The 15,944-nt window shown below is 48.3% G+C and overlaps 1 protein-coding gene across 1 annotated transcript; it reads right to left on the reverse strand.

Annotated features, from left to right (window-relative positions):
* Window positions 1-781: 781 nt before the first annotated feature.
* On the reverse strand, window positions 782-14,841 carry mylipa (myosin regulatory light chain interacting protein a). The gene is made up of 7 exons (XM_018727235.2): window positions 14,579-14,841; window positions 13,041-13,231; window positions 5,813-5,998; window positions 4,040-4,237; window positions 3,569-3,733; window positions 2,506-2,938; window positions 782-1,854 (listed from the first exon to the last, which is right to left on the reverse strand). Exons 1-7 carry the CDS (start codon window positions 14,663-14,665, stop codon window positions 1,675-1,677), a joined length of 1,440 nt encoding a protein of 479 aa, XP_018582751.2. The 5' UTR covers window positions 14,666-14,841; the 3' UTR covers window positions 782-1,674.
* Between the last annotated feature and the right edge of the window lie 1,103 nt (window positions 14,842-15,944).

Consider the following 15,944-nt stretch of genomic DNA (forward strand, 5'->3'; position numbering starts at 1 on the left):
TCTCTACGACTTCGCTGCATCGGCACCGCCGTTCTGCTCCTCACAAATGTAGGACAGCAATAACGTTACCGTATCCAAGGTCAGCGACACTCAGGACACAAAAGCACTTCTGTCCTCCTATGGGCAAAAGCAGCAGAGCTGAAACCCCTTTCATTTGAGGGCTTAATGGACACAGAGTCAATGCCCCAAAAGCAGGGCCCACGTGGGGGGGGTCGTCACCCCACACCCCCAATGGGACACAAAACAAATGGAAAGCTAAGCAGAACCAGGGACAAGTGGCCATTGATGGTGACAGAGGTGCAGATTTTCAGCTGCCTGTGAGAAAAGGTTGAACACCATAACACCCCTGAACCCCCCCAGGGCAGCGATGCACAGAACCTGTCCCAGAACACAGGTCCGTGTGGACGGTGTCCCGTGTCCCTCCAGCAAACCGCAAGCACACGTGCTACAGGCGTCCAAGAAGCAAGAGCTTCACGATGTGGTAAAACAAAATCTCACCAGCAGCCTAGCAACCCAGACAAACACACCAGGGCTTCGAGATATTCTACCGCGGTACAGGGGTGGGCAGTTTAATGGTGACTACGATGTGTCCTGCACTGTGGTCTCGACTCATTCATCTGCACACACAAATCAGCTCTTTAATAACTAGTGTAAAATGTGAAAATCGAACTAAGGAAGCACAAAGAGGAGGGGGAAAAAAATATTTAAGCCAGATTTTTTTTTTTTTTTTTTAAAGAAAACTTTAATACTTCAAGAAATATAAAAAGATCAATCACTACATTTTAGAGCATACAGTTTTTGCTTTAAAACAGTCATGGAAGCAAAGGCTCCCCTGCAGTGTCAGCGTCAGACAAAAGGATTCTCTCCAGATGTGACACATCTGTGCAAACAAACAGGATGCATATAGAACACACTGTGTTGCTACTTTAAGGCAAACCCTAGAGAACGTTCAAGAAATTTCCTTGGTAAAGTGACAGTGTAGAATTTTTTTCTGTATTTTTTTCTCTCCCCCAAAACTTAGCTAGTATTGCACAGACAGACCTACTAGTACTTGACTAGTGGACCAAACAAAGAGGAAAAGAAAAATTAAAAACAAAAGGGAAAAAAGAAAACTTGTACACGGCCTGAGAACCACGAAGCACTGGCACCATCACTAAGTGTCAGGTTCGCGACCCGTTGAGCCCAACTTGTTCATTGGCACAATCACGTGAGATTAAAGCATAGCACACACACAAATCCAAAACATATTGCATTTCACTCCATCCTACTGGAAAAGGGAGCTTCTGTAAGCATATAAATAATGTTTATAAAAAGAAAGACTTTAAATAAGGCTTAAAATGCATAACAGATTTTTAAAAAGGCAAAACAGTATGAATATTTATGGGCTGCTTAATAAAATACAATATTTCCACCCAAATGTTTCATGCTGTTTGAGGAAAGATCCAAAAAAAGAATAACTGCAACAACCACAAAAACCTACAAGTATATTGCCACTAGTGCTCTTCAGGTCAACTGATACACTTTGTATTTTAATATAAAAAGTATATTTGTTTCATTATTTAAAAAGAATAAATCCTCATTGGCATTTTCAAAAACAGTACTTCTGTGGCTGTCGATTCACACGGCGGTTCCCCACCCCCGCGACGCTGTTTGCCGGAGGCGAGCCGATGACCTTCACTCCTGGCAGATCTTCTTGCTGCTGGGGTAGCCGTCAGGGGAGCAGGAGCGCGAGGTCACCCCCCGGTGGACGGGCAGGGGAGCGCTGTTCGCCACCGTCAGGCTCAGCAGGCTGCTGCAGGTGGGCAGGTAGACGTGCTGCACGTGCTCCACCTTGGCCCGGCACATGGGGCACAGCTATGGGGAGACAGGACACGGCAATGTCGGCGATTCCTCGCACAACCAGCGAATAGACCCCCACCCCCCCGGTTCACACAGAGCGCTCCTTTAACCCCCTGCGGCACATTAGTCTGCCTTTATAAGCATCAGTGTGCCAAGAGCGGTGCAGGGAGTGCAATGACACATACGCAACACGATGCTTCTGACTGGTTGCGGCAGGGGCCTCTGGGGAGTCACGTGTCAATGTGGGAGGTGAACACAGGCCGCTGTTCTTCACTCCGTTTCGCCGTGAATCACAGCGAAGAGTGACCACAGATCCATTTTGTAGTCAACTCATACAGCTTAAAATTTGCCAATATCACTGTTTTTGCCAGCGCTCATTACACCAGTAGCTGCATACAGAATTGAGTCTGGTAGGACAGGTAACATGCGAGGTAATTTAGTGTAAGTTCACGGAGCAGACAGCACATCAGGAGAGAAGTGGGTCTGAAAGAGATGGGTTGAGACCCTTGTTGAAAGGGAATCAGCAGTTCTGAAGGAGAGAGGGAGGTCGCACTGTTGAACACTGGCAGGCAGGGGTTCTTGAGGACCAGGCTCGTGCGCCTGGACCACATGTTAAGATCAGTCTGGACCAGACAGACAGACAGACAGACAGACAGAGACTTGTACCTGCAGTTGGGCTGCACAGCTCTGGCAGCACACCATGTGACCACAGGGGCAGAAGGCAGCGTCGATCTCTCCCTCGCAGCACAGCATGCAGAGCAAGGCTTCGCGCAGCTTCTGTAGCCTCTCCTGCAGGGCGCGGCTCTGCGGGCAGCTGCCGCAGTCGGCTTTGCAGTCGTCTTCGCCGTCCAGGTCCCTATGGGGCGAGCGGGGCGGCGAGCGGGATGGAGAGCGCTCCGCAGGCCGGGACATCAGGGCCGTCAGACCTGCGTTATAGAGTGCCCGCCGCGCGTGGTCGTACACCTCCTTGGACGTGCGGCGGATGTCGAAGACGTATTTCTTGCCCAGGTTGATGTTCTCGTTGAGAAACAGCGAGGCCAGGTGGCCTTTGAAGTCACGGCTGTACTGCATCATGACAGCGTTTGTCACCGTGTCGCATCTGGAAACACACACAAAGTTTGTAACATCATCCAGGTAACATTTGCCCTCAGTAAAAGCCATGAAAGACAATAAAATCTTACAAATTTGGGTGGGGACAGGAGGTTGACTTAACATTGTTTACCTAGAATTACTGCAACCATGTGACAGAACAGAGCTCTCACTTCTGTTTTTATCAGTACAATTTGAAGACCTCACACATCCATTGCTTTTACAGCTGTGATAAAGGAGAACGGAATGGAGGGGCTGCTCTCCCACAAAGGGCTATTCAATCAGTCAATCAATCAGTAAAAACTAAACTGCACTGTTATTCCAGCTCAGGTTGGGATGGTGAGCACATGCAGGAGAAAGGTTCAAAGACCCCCTACAGTGACTGTGCTAGGAATGTACCTTCTCCAAACGGTTTTTACACTTGTACTCACACCGGAGTTATTTTAGTGAGCTGGAAACTGTTGTTGCACAGAGTCACATGTAGCTACTTCCTTTTTGAAGAAACTCGTGAACAGCGCGCAACAGGCCGTTAACAGTAACATAATCGCAGTATGGCCGAGGAGTCAACGCAGCGCCACACACACCTGCCGGCTGGAACACGGTTTATACGTGGGGCCGAGACAAGGCGGCAGCATCGTACCTGTAGAAGGCATGAGTCTCTGTGATGGCGCGGTACAGTCCGCTCGCCGCCCTGTTGCTGATGAGCTTGAAGAGCAGCACCACGCTGTCGCTGGTCTCCTTGGTGACGGTCAGGTAGACGCTCTTCCCCGACTGCGTTGCTATTTGTATGACTGGGTACGGAATCCTGATGGGAAACGTAGAAAACGTATTAATGCACCTCTGGAAAACATGAGAGCAGCTCAAAGAATTCGCAACCACCTTTATTTTTTTACAGACACATTATTGCAGATATTTTCTACTTTCCCCTCATACGTGTAAAACAGTAGAACAAAAATGGGAACTTGTGCTGTTAAGGTGTCCCGAAAGTCAACCATTCAAATTATATCTGAGAGATGCAACATTCCAGATAATTTGCCAATTCCAAATATGTCCTTTTTTTAAAGAGAATCATGACGTGAGCAATGAAACACGCGTGCGGAGGCTGGCCCACCTGTTGACTGGGGTGAGGTCCTCCTTGCAGACGGAGATGCCCTCTGGTCCCACTCCGATCGCCATCCTGTGGCCCTCGGCGTCTCGGGCGCGGTGCCACTCCACCCCATAGTGCTCAAAGGAGGACACCAGCTGGAGCGCCTGGTACTCGACCGCACCCTGGCTCTGCCCCTCCAGGGCCTTGTGCTTGGCCACAATGCTGAAGGAAAGGGGGGGGTATCAGTATGGCAACATCACCGCGTTCCCCCTCCCGGTCTGTCAGACAAACACGGACCGACGTTGGGCTGCGCCAAACATCTGTCCGACAGCCTCCGCGCTCCACCGCAGCAGGAGGTGTGTGTTCAAATCTGACTGATCTTCCCACGGTCCAGAGATGAGCGTTCAGCTGAACTGGTCACTCTAGATTGCGCACTGTGTGCGTGCGAGAGAGAGTGAGAGAGTGCCCTGCAATAGAGTGGCACACAACCCAGGACGTACCCTGCACACATCCGTTTCCTGTACAGGACCAGTGACCTTGCACTGGAAAAGCAGTTATCTATAATGGCCAGATGGATATAAAAATGAGTGCGCGAAGGAGCACAGGAAGTGAGGTTCGAGCAGACAAGGATCTGTTCAAGTGAGCGCCGTCACGCGACTCCTGCCCATCATTCCCCTAACGTGATTAGGGCAGAAAAAAGGAGTTTGGAAAGTCAACATGAGCGACGGGGTTGGAGAGTTAATGAAGGCGAAAGGAACGGAACACACTAATCCTAATGATGCATTTCACCGAGGCCCCACGTAAACAGAGCTTTCGTTAAACATTCGCTAAACAGCCCTTGGGCCTCAAATAAATGAGCCGCTTCTGCTACGACGGATATACATCTCCTAATTACAGAAGCACAAAGAAAGAGAAGGAGGGGGAAAAAAAAAAAAAAGTGAACAGTAAACATAGTAAATAAGGAGTGATTTATGACGCCATTCCTTACTCCTACACGGGGAATTTTCGAAATTCTCCAAACACAGTCTGGCCGACATGCAGTAAAGGGGAAATATAGCGCACTGCTCTTTGACCTATAGTAAACAGGCTGGTGAGGCTTTACCTGGTGTACAGCCAATATCCACCTCCCGAAACTGTTTGTTTAGCCACCTAGAAGGGTCTGTACAATGTTTACAGGCTGCCTTGTTTTTTCTTTTTTTTTAAGGGAAGAATTTTAATTATAACAGGTTGGCTGAGAAATCTATATTCTTTTTTTTTTTAAAAAAAAAAAAAAAAAAAAAAAAAAAAGCAGTTTAAAGTGATGACCCATGAGGAGCTGAACAAAAACAGACTGCTGATTCTTGGGGGATGGGGATTAATGGACACACACACACACACACACACACACACACACACACACACACACGTCACTTGTTCCACTGTGCAACGGAAAGATGACCATGAACAGTAAGGAAACACAGGAGCCGTTTCCTGACCACATCAGCCCCTGTCCAGGGGTACATTTGTTCACCAAGTGACAGGAGGCATCACTTCCCTGCTTTTCCTCACAAAAAACATTAAAAACAACTGAGGGTAAGGTGTGTTGGACACAGTGGAAACATGCCATCGAAGGCTCCTCTATCTCTGGTTCTGCTGGTGACCCAAAGGGACGGGACCACATGCACCATGCACAAGAGAGGCAAAAATCAGAAATGTGCACTGCTATAGGACCACGGGGGGCCCTGCCATCATACCACCAGGCAAGCTAAATGATGAGGAGGAAGGGGTCCAGGGGTCTGAGAGCGAGGTCCCCGTTACCTGTTGAGCGTGGTCAGGTCGGGCTCCTTCCCGCACAGCTCTGAGTACTGGTACTTGGCCGTGTTCTGGTTGTAGTCCCCAAACTGAGCCTGAGCCATGAGGGCACTGAGCTCCTCCACCTGCTCAGGTGGAGTCTGCAGGTGCCCCTTCAGCAGGTCTTCCTTCACGTGCATGAAGAACAAGTGCCTGCGGGGACAAAGGGAAGGAGACAGCGAGTCAGTCCCTTTTTCCACTTGGAGCAAAGTGTAGCACTAAAGCCAACAAACACCTTCTCTCAATGTGCTCCAGCCCCCTGCGATGAACACACACCTGGGCTGAGACCTTCTCAGCACGTGGCCGAGTCACACGTTCCAGAGGACGGCGCATGGTTACGGTGGGCATGAAGCTCTCTACCACCCATCACAGACACAAGAGACCTTCAGCTGAGTGACATATTAAATATAAATTTGATCAACAAAGAGCATGTGGGCAGGTACACACACACACACACACACACACACACACACACACACACACACACACACACACACACACACAGGTTGACAGAGGATGCTCCAGCCCTTAGCAAAGACAAGTGACCCTTGACCCTGGGTTGTACCCTGCCCTCAGCACTCACCCTTCCGTTCCTCTGAATAGGAGTGTCCAGATCGATCAATCACTCGCTGAGGACACTGGGTGTGTGCTGGGGGTGTGAGAGAAGTTGAGCGGGTCAGCAAACCCACAGATACTCACTTCCACTTTCTAAGGGCTGCTTCTGTTTGTAAGTGCAAACTGGGGTTGGTCTGAACTCCTTGGCAGCTTTGGGCTGTCACACCCCCGCAGCACACACACACCTCAGCGATGTCCTCTTCACACTTACGAGGAATTTGTTAATACCCCACACTTCACCTTTAGACACATGCCTACATCTTTACAAGGACCAAGTGTGAATTTTGCATTTCTCCTGACAGCGAAAGCAGCCCCACCGCGTGGTCTTCACAGCAGTCCCATCCCTCATGCTCCATTACTGCTTCTTTACCAGGTTTGGACTGTCCAACCACATCCACTTGCTCAGCAAGTGACAGTTCACTTGCATTCTTTTCACTGATTTCATTTGCCTTCACTCTTTTGCTTCTACATTAAAGACTGAATCAATAAAACACTGAGGAGAGTATAATATGTTTGGAACTGTTAAGTTCACTTTGGGCTAAATACTACTGGTAGTGATTTTTAAGCAAAGACAATAGAGCAATTAATTACATTTTTCTCTTATGGGAATTCACCTCTTGTGAATCAGGCGGGGGACTAAAGAGACGCAAAAGGTCTGTGAGAAAAAGACGAGACTATGAAGAGTACGCTCCACAGAGCTACACAACACACTCCTAACACAGGTACGCCCCTAGGAGGGTCTCCTCACCCAGCTCTTTGAACTTAGCTGAGACCACCTGGCACGGGAATGTGTGCGCGTCCTGCACCAAATCACAGTATTTCTTTACCTTGCTACAGTAAAGAACGTGAGCCCCCTTTTCTCCCCAGGCTCAGTTTTGGTTTTCGTGACTTGGCCACGCAGGACGATGACTACGACTGATGGGGACACAGGCATCCAGACGCTCCTGGAGTGTCCGCTGGACGAGCGGCCCAGCAGGGAAAGGATCGCCTCTGACAAACTGACCTCTCACTTCCAGTCAGAGTGGAGTAGAAGGACCACGGCAAGGAGATCTGCTTTGGGTAATCCTGTCGTTACCAGCCCACACATTTTTACTGCAAGGACGGATGGACGGACACACACACACACACACACACACACACACACACACACACACACACACACACCTCTACTCAGTAAGTCGAAAGGCCCCAGGCGCAGAAGTCCCTCCTATACAGCTGCTCAGCGCAAGCCTGATCCCAGAGCTGGAATAATTCAATTATCAAGCCTCGTGGCTGTCCACCGGTAGGAAATGGGTCACTGCTCACTGTGTGTGAAGTCAGAGGGCAGGAAGCAGGGGAGGTGAGGAAGGGGTGCTACGCAATGGGAATCTAATCCTGTAGACACATACTTGCACAGAAAACAGGACTGGAACCGTAGACCCCCTAAATTTTCGTAACCCAAGTCCAGCGCAGAAGCAAGACAAAGTTAATATTCTCAGCTGAACATAGTTCTGACCCTGGGCCTGAACCCGAACCCATAGCCCTTGGGATTACATCACAGGGATCAGTATGGCACAATTCTCCAAGTTATACCCAAGTTCACATATTAAGATTCATGGCTTTGCTCCCAAGCAATATGCGAAAAAGAAAGATGCTGAAAATTTGTTGAATATGCAAATATGGGGAAGGAGGAAGAGAGGGGGGGGGGGAAAAAAAAAAAAAAAAAAAAGTGCCTCTGCTGCAGAGAGAAACTCCAGCAGGCCTAATGAGAAAGCAGCTTCAGCTTTTGAGTTTCACATGACTCACTTTAAAGTCAGAGTTTTATGAGAACACGACCGCAAAGGGGAAGAAAGAAGGTCCCTCCTCGGAGCTGGGTTTACTCGCGGTCACCTACAGGTACCATTCTTCTCCTTGTTTACCGAGACGGAGTGCTGCTGTGCCGCTTTCCTGTGCAGAAAGTCCCTCGCGGAGCCCAGGCCAATCGCAGGTGGAGCTGGACGCGCCGGCAGGCGTGCGCCGACAACGCGGCTCCTCGGCTACGTCGATCGGGTTACTCCCAGTCAATGAACTGCAGTAACACCGGGTGGACGGCCTGACTCAACCGACTGGTGTCTGGTAACAGGGCCTTCCAGCGCAGTAGCGACAGGTTCGATAAGCGCTGCCTCTAGCACGCAAACACGCGGAGTGCGCCACCCCTACACAAGTGAGTTATTAAAAAGAGAAACAAAAACAAATGATACAAAAAAAAGAAAAAGAAAAAAAACCCCCACACACACTGTGTTGATAAAATCAGAAGAGCACTCAGACGTGTTTCCCCACTAGGAAGGGGCGGTTCAGTGAAGTTGTGGTGAAAACCGTAGCACACAATTTTTAGAAATGCTGTACCCCCCATGATCAAGCACTCCGGCAGAAGGAGACGGGCACATCGATGACTGTTAGAGCGACTGGGGATGTGCACTGTGCTTTGCCGCAATTGTCAATCAAATACCACTGAAAGTGTAAAAACGTCAAGGCTTGGACACCAAAATGGGGAGCAGTGAGTAAAACTCAGATCAAAGTTCTCACAGGTCTTCGCAGAGAACCACATCCGTGACTCGGAAACAACCCCCACGCTAGTAAAAGAGACTGATTTTACATGCCGGCCATCCTTTCACTACCTTCCGGCGGTAGAGCTTTTAGCCAGAAGGTTGCAGGTTCGAGACCCGCTCCCTGCACCTGCTGTAGATCTCCTGACCAAAGTTCTTACTCCGAGTTGCCCTGGTATAAACACCCAGCTGTAAAAATAGTACAGATGCCAAGTCTTCCGATAAAAGCATTAGTGAAGAAGCAAATTAAACGGCAGCGATAAGAGACCAAGGTCAGGACTCAGACTGTGGGAGTGACCCTGGCAGAAGCAAAGCCTTCTGAGCACAGAACTAATAAAAGCCTGAGCCGCAATGCACCTTTAGTCACGTTATACACTTCAGTTCGAGATTATCCATTTTTAAGCATGAAGAGGGGAGGGGAGGGACAACAGAAGCAGAAGACGACTCGGTGAATGATACACTGCTGGGAAACGTGTCTCCCATTTCACACTATTTTTAAAGACTTCCAGAAAATTAACAACAGGCTTAACTGGAGCTCTTTGTCGGTTCAAGATACACTATTGATTGTGAGACGAACATACCGCGGTAGACAAAGAGCAAAGACGTTTAACATCCCTGTGTTGGACTTCTGAAGTAGCAAGTGCCAATGGCAATTGGCCGTCTCGAACCTCAGCGGGCCGGAGCTGTAGTCTTCAAAGGATCCCATCCAAGCCAATGCCCTCAGAACCGAATGTTGGTTCATCTTCGGAAAGGCAGGTGACAGTCCCATCAAGGACAAGCGCAGTTGATTCACAGCAGAGTGGTGTTAAGTAAATGCTGCAGACGTGTCCAGCAGTTGCATTGATGTCTCACGTTACAAATGGTCTTCCATCATGGTCCATTTTTTTTTTTTTAAATAAAAACTGCACTTCTTCAAAGCCCTTCCACAGCAGTTACAACTCACACCTGACTTACATGTGCTTTGTTGACCAGTAGCAACAAGACCCATGTTTGCGGGAGGAATCAGTGAACAACTGGATTGAACACAAGCTGGCGAAGACGACGCATCTTTATTCGCACTCATTTCAAACTCATTTTTATATGACTCAAAGTTAATACCAAATTTTAAGCTCCTTACAAAGCATTTTTTATTTATTATAGCTATACTCAAGGTGTGTGTAGTAAGCTTTTATTGACCACGACTTACTAGTGAAAGTTACTTTGGAGTTATGAACTAAACGAATTACGAACTCCCAGTCCTACAGCTACATCTGTAAGACGAGGAGCCAGTGTACTTTACCTGGCAGCACAGCAATGTAAGACCCTGTCAGCTACCGGGGGTGTAAAAGATTAATTTAGCAATAGTACTCAATTGAGTTATACACACACATTGCTGAAATTAATCTCATTTAAACATCAGGAGGGAAACACCCCCCTTGTAATGCCTGCATCGCACTCATCAGCTGTGTGTTCTTAAGTGATAAACACACAACTGATGACTTTAATATATTCAAAAAAAGATGTCTAAACTTTAGAGAGGAAAAAAGGAGGGTCTGTTTGCACATGTCCCAGAGTGGCAGTGCCGTGATGCAACGCTCCTGCATGTATGAAAACCGCCCTGGAGGAGTACCAAACATCCTGGAAGCAGATATGTGGCTGGAGGGCATTTGCCTAATATCCTGAAAAGTAAGTTGGTAAAAGGGCAGTTTCAAAGAAGGAACAGGATGTGTTGCCTAAGTGACTGGATCACCAGTTGAAATTACAATTCAAAAATAAAAAAATAAATTAAAAAGCTTTACAGCCCATTAAGGCAATTTTCGGGGCACACCTTAATGACTTACCCCCCGGCTTCGCAAAACCGTACCGATAATTTGAGATGCTACACATTAAATATGCATCTCAAATAAGAGGTCACAGCTGTGGTGTCGACACCTACAGACAGGACAGTGTGGTACCAGGGACACGCTGGCATCGGAGCGCAGAATAAGCACCGTCATATTTAATGCAGCAGGGAATCCTTGTAATGGGATTTACTATCTCCACCGGGGGCTTACATAAGCACAGCCGAGTCCCGCGCTGGACCACCGTGGCTTACATAACCGACACGTCACCGCTTGCAGACAGATAACGGCACGTTTACACCTCTCCCCAGCAGGTACCAGCCCTCCTAACCCCCGCCCTGGAGTACAGCAGTATTACAAAGCTACATGACAGTGGGTTTTACCACATGATCTGGAAGGCACACAGCAGTTCAGCAGATGTTCACCATACAGAGACACATGCACACACTGAATGTGATAGAGAGACCAGCAGGAGTAGGGGGGTGCAGATGGTTAAAAAGCCATTCCCTCTGCACAGCGAACGCCTGCAGGCACATGAGCATGTGACTTGTGGGGAAAGGTCAAAGGTGAGGACAGATGGAAAGCTGTCCCTAGGGCAGCCCTGGTGCACGCCGCACAAAACAGAGTGTTTGGGGGGGTCATTTCACAGTGCCAAAGCCCCCCGGCATGGGAGGGGGGTAGCTCTCCGCCCGCCATGACTCACAGCTGCCAAGGCTGCCCGAGAGAAAGCCCACCTCATTCCCCACACGGCACAAAAGCCTGCAACTTTGTTGGTGAGGATCAAACCCACCACCTCCCTTTCTGAGTCATCAAGTACTTCACTGGGGGCAATTAGAAGCAAGCCACCGCCACCATCCCCCTTCTTCTAGCTGAAAACATGCACTGTGTGGACTGGGTACAGCATTAGGCAAATTGTACAAAAGCGGCCAACAAAGAGCATCCAGTAAAAGCAGGCGGAATCTGTTCACTGAAGGCAAAGAGCAGTGTCACCACGGCGACCCATACGTCCAAGCGCAGCTCTTGTCTGGAGAAGCGGCTCGCATGTATGACGCGTGCACACTTCATCAGTAATGTGAGACCGGAGCCCCCCGACCACCTCCCACCATCTGTTTACGGCCACCGCAGTCTGCCGATCACAGACTCTCGAACCCATCCCCCATGAGCCACACGGAACAAAGCGGGAGCACTGCCCAGAAACAAAGAGTAACTTGTGGAAATAAAAGTTTCTCCTGCACTTTCAGGCCTTCAGAAGTTCCATGTGTAGCTTGACATTTAAAATTTTTTTTTATTTATCACCAAAAAAAAAAAAAAAAAAAAAAAAAAAAAAAAAAAAAAAAAAACTTTGCAAAGTTACTGTGGCGAGGTCGCCCAAGGATCGTAATTTCAGCGTGAATAGTTTTCTATTTGAACCAAGTCTTTTTTTTACTGCATTGATTCAGGAAATACATCTGATTCGGAAAGTATGAAAAGATACTGTAGATAAAAAAAAAAAAAAAATAAAAATCTTGTCTGTTTGCTCAGAGTACAATTCAACTCGTCGGGACTTGTTAAAAACAACCCCAAAACAAGCCAGCTGTGAGCAGTCTCAACCAGCGCTGAAAGAAGGAGATTCTCAAAGACTCGGGTGGTGCCAAATGGCGATCGGGTAAATCATTCTCTGGAATAATGTAGAAAGATGGCAAAAAGAAAAACAAAATGTCGAAAAGGAAGTGCATAGCCAGCGGGCTGTGGAAACCTCAGAAATGTGAGTGGGGGCGGAGCTTGACGCCTTCCTGCCGTAGGGCTCAACAATGACCTAAAGTAACTCCTGGGACAGAGGTTACTACAGGGCGCCGTGCTGTAAGGAACAGGAACGGCTCAAAAGGACCAGTCCGACCACTTGCGGGTGCCGCATGGCTCCTCCACACCACGTGCAACTTATGTTTTCTTCAAAATCCTGACACATGGTGCCAGGCCCTTCACATTCCACATAGCCTGTTTTACCTCACTAAGTTTTACTGTATTAAGGCAAGCACCTTCGAGGAGGTGGGATTCAAACCTGGGTCCTTCAGTTGGAAGGTGGCTGCTCTAACCACCGTGCCATCTGCTGCCTCTTAGTCACAACTTCACCCTTTTTTTCTCCCCCTTTTTAAATGAAAGGTACCGTAAAGCACAGAGTTGTGAAGTCAGTGCCGGCCGACAAGGTGCGCGTGCTACCTGGTCTGCTCCTGGAGGATGAGATGGGGCTCTACGAAGAACTTGACGCGCAACCTCAGGCGGCACGGCGTCAGGCTGTCCACTTGCTGCGAGATCCTGTTCCTCAGATTCAGCCACAAGTTCTCTCCTTTGCAGCCGGAGTACTGCAGCCCAAAGTAATCCACCTCTATTATTCCCAACTTTCTGCACACCTACGAAGGAGGAAGAAAAACATTAAAGCCTTTAAAAAAAAAAAAAAAAAAAAGTTTCTAAAGGTATTTTACTTGGTGCATAAAACCAATAAATACTGTCAGACTCACAAAGGAATTGAGCCACTGGTGAAATACCAGATATTAATTACAGCTCTCATATTGCATCAGTTAGTGCTGTGGTGGGGGGTGATAAAACATGTTGAAAAGTATCCTTTCATAATAAGGTGCATGTCAATCATCCCAGAGTCATCCCCCATCTTTCCACAACACCACTATCAGTCCAGGGAAGAGCGATGCAGTTAGTAAGTAAAACCCCACACACCTCAGAAGTTTACAGTACAACAGGGAACTATTATGAGCAAGGGGGGGGATTGGCCAATAGGTGGCGTAGTGTTTAGGGCTCTTCTGAAAATTGCAATCACCAATTACACTTTTACCCTGAGATGACAAGGTAAGAATGCCAGGTGGGCTAAATGGGTAACCCCTTGCAAAGATGACCAGCTGACACCAGTGACCTTGGACAAACTAAGGTGTCAGCTGAGTGAAGAGCAGTGAAGGACAGATCAAAGTGCGAGATCAAAGAAGTACAGTCCTTAGTTTGGATCAGATCAGAGGACTGAACACAACCCAAAGCGCGCGCAGTAACAACACTTTCAGGTGTCTTTGTTTGTTTGTCCCACCCCACAGCAGCACTTTGAGACAGACGCGTAAGAGGCAGTTGAACGGGAGCTGGAGGTTTGACCTGCAGTAACCCAACCCTGTCTCGCGCGCGCGCGCTTCTCCTCCTTTCTGTTACCCCCCGCTGCGCGGCGAACTCTGCCTTAAAACTTCTCGAGCCGCCGACTGCGTGCTCTGCGCCCCCGTTTACCGCCCTCTCCCATTCATTCTGACTTATATACTTCGTTTTTATTTCACCCCAAGACTTGGTCAACATTCAAAACGTCGTCAGTCAGGCGAGGAGGAGGTAGCCGGACGTTTAAAACAAGTTAGGAGAGGCGCTCAACACGGCGCGTTACTCACTGAAGCGAAAACAACAACAACAACAACAACAACAACAACAATGAATAACGCGCAAGCTGGGAATCGATATTTTGACCACCCGTTAATAATATTATAATAAACTAAGGAGACATAACTTAAGTTACATTGTACAACAACATCGCCGGGACCATCCTGCTGCTTCATCACTCCTGGTTTCAATGATTCCTACCCTGAGTGAGTGACGTCTCAGTCAGTGTAAACGTGTATGACCAACACAGCAGCACGGACACGGCGTGCATATAAACACATACAGACATGGTCAGATACATAAATAGATACATATGCGCGCGCGCACTCGCGGTGTACCTCATTGAGACAGTCTTCTCCGTTCGACTTGGCGTCCACCTCTACCTCCATCACCACCGAGTCCGGACGTGTCACATGGCAAATCATCTTCCCTGCTCTCCGTGCTCCTTCGGCCTCCCGCGTCCTCTGCGTACTATGGTAAAACGCGGTGATCTTCGGCGCTTTTCTGTACCGTACCAACCTACCCAGAGCTCTCCTCACTTGCAGAAACCTTCTCCTGGCGCGCCGCGCGCTCCTAGCTCGTTTTCAGCGCAACGCTGCTGCCTTCCCCTTTAAAACGTCATCACACCCAGCGACCAATAGCGGCGTTCCTCTCCTGGAATCGCGGCCGCTCCGCCAATCGCGAGTCACGTTTTATCCGTCGCTGGAAGGGGAACACGAGGAGCGCGTGGAGCCCCCTGCTGGCTGCTCGCCCGTGTTCGTCCCGCTTTAGCGCGAATCAGCCCCGTGCGGTTTAGGTACAGCTCAGTTCAGCGCAACTAAGTTACGTTCTGACCAGACGGCTCAGAACAACTAATTTCGGTTCAGCTCAAATCAGTCCAGTAGAGCTTCATTCAAGTCGGCTCAGATCGCTTCTGTGCGCGCACACACACACACACATACACACACACGCTGGGGCATGCATTGCATGGTCAGTGTTTCTTCCACTCGATGCATTTCTGTAACAGCCAGTTATTTCTATGAACTCAGTGGGAGAAATAAGTACGTGCGTGTGGTGAAAAGGAAATGAGTCAAGTCTTCTCATTTCACTCAGTATTTAACTTGATGTGACTGTTCCTGTGAACGTGGCTATTATTATTAATTTCTTGCTTAATGTCCCTTTTATCCAAAGGGTTTATAAATGTGGCCCTTTCATACAGATTGACATTTTTACTGGAGCACTCCTGGGCAAGTATCTTCTGAGGGGCACTGCGGCAGCAGTGGGACTTGAACCAACAACCTTAAGGTTGCATATATATTTTCATTTATCATTTAGCTTTTCTCCAAAGCAACATACAGTGATTATTAACTAGTATTTAGCTGACAACTTTATCCATGGTAACTTATCATGTTAGACACACTGCAGTGAACTCCCTACAGCTATTCATCTATTCATACAAAAGAGCAATGTATCACAACCCCACACGCTACAGGTAATTTCGAGTCACAAATTAACCTGAAACATGTCTTTGGACTGTGGGAGGAAAACCACACAAACATGGGGAGAACATGCAAACCACATCCACACTGATCTAGGTTAGAACCCATGCTCAGTTGCATAGCAGGGGCACTATGAGCACTAACAGCACAAGCTACCTTAGTGATCATAACCCCTGGGCAGTTTTTTAGTAATGTGTCTTTTGCCAGCGGCCAACTGTCCTGTGAC

Source organism: Scleropages formosus, chromosome 23 (genome assembly GCF_900964775.1).
Source record: "Scleropages formosus chromosome 23, fSclFor1.1, whole genome shotgun sequence".
Classification (NCBI taxonomy): Eukaryota; Metazoa; Chordata; class Actinopteri; order Osteoglossiformes; family Osteoglossidae; genus Scleropages; species Scleropages formosus.

What these genes read in the sequence shown, in the direction of transcription:
- mylipa (XM_018727235.2), bottom strand. Translation starts at nt 14,665, where the DNA reads ATGATTTGCCATGTGACACGTCCGGACTCGGTGGTGATGGAGGTAGAG. An exon ending in GAGAAGACTGTCTCAATGAG is followed by an intron (nt 13,232 to 14,578) that starts GTACACCGCGAG and finishes CCTCCTTCGTAG; the next exon opens with GTGTGCAGAAAGTTGGGAAT. An exon ending in GCTGTGCAGCCCAACTGCAG is followed by an intron (nt 1,855 to 2,505) that starts GTACAAGTCTCT and finishes GTCTCCCCATAG; the next exon opens with CTGTGCCCCATGTGCCGGGC.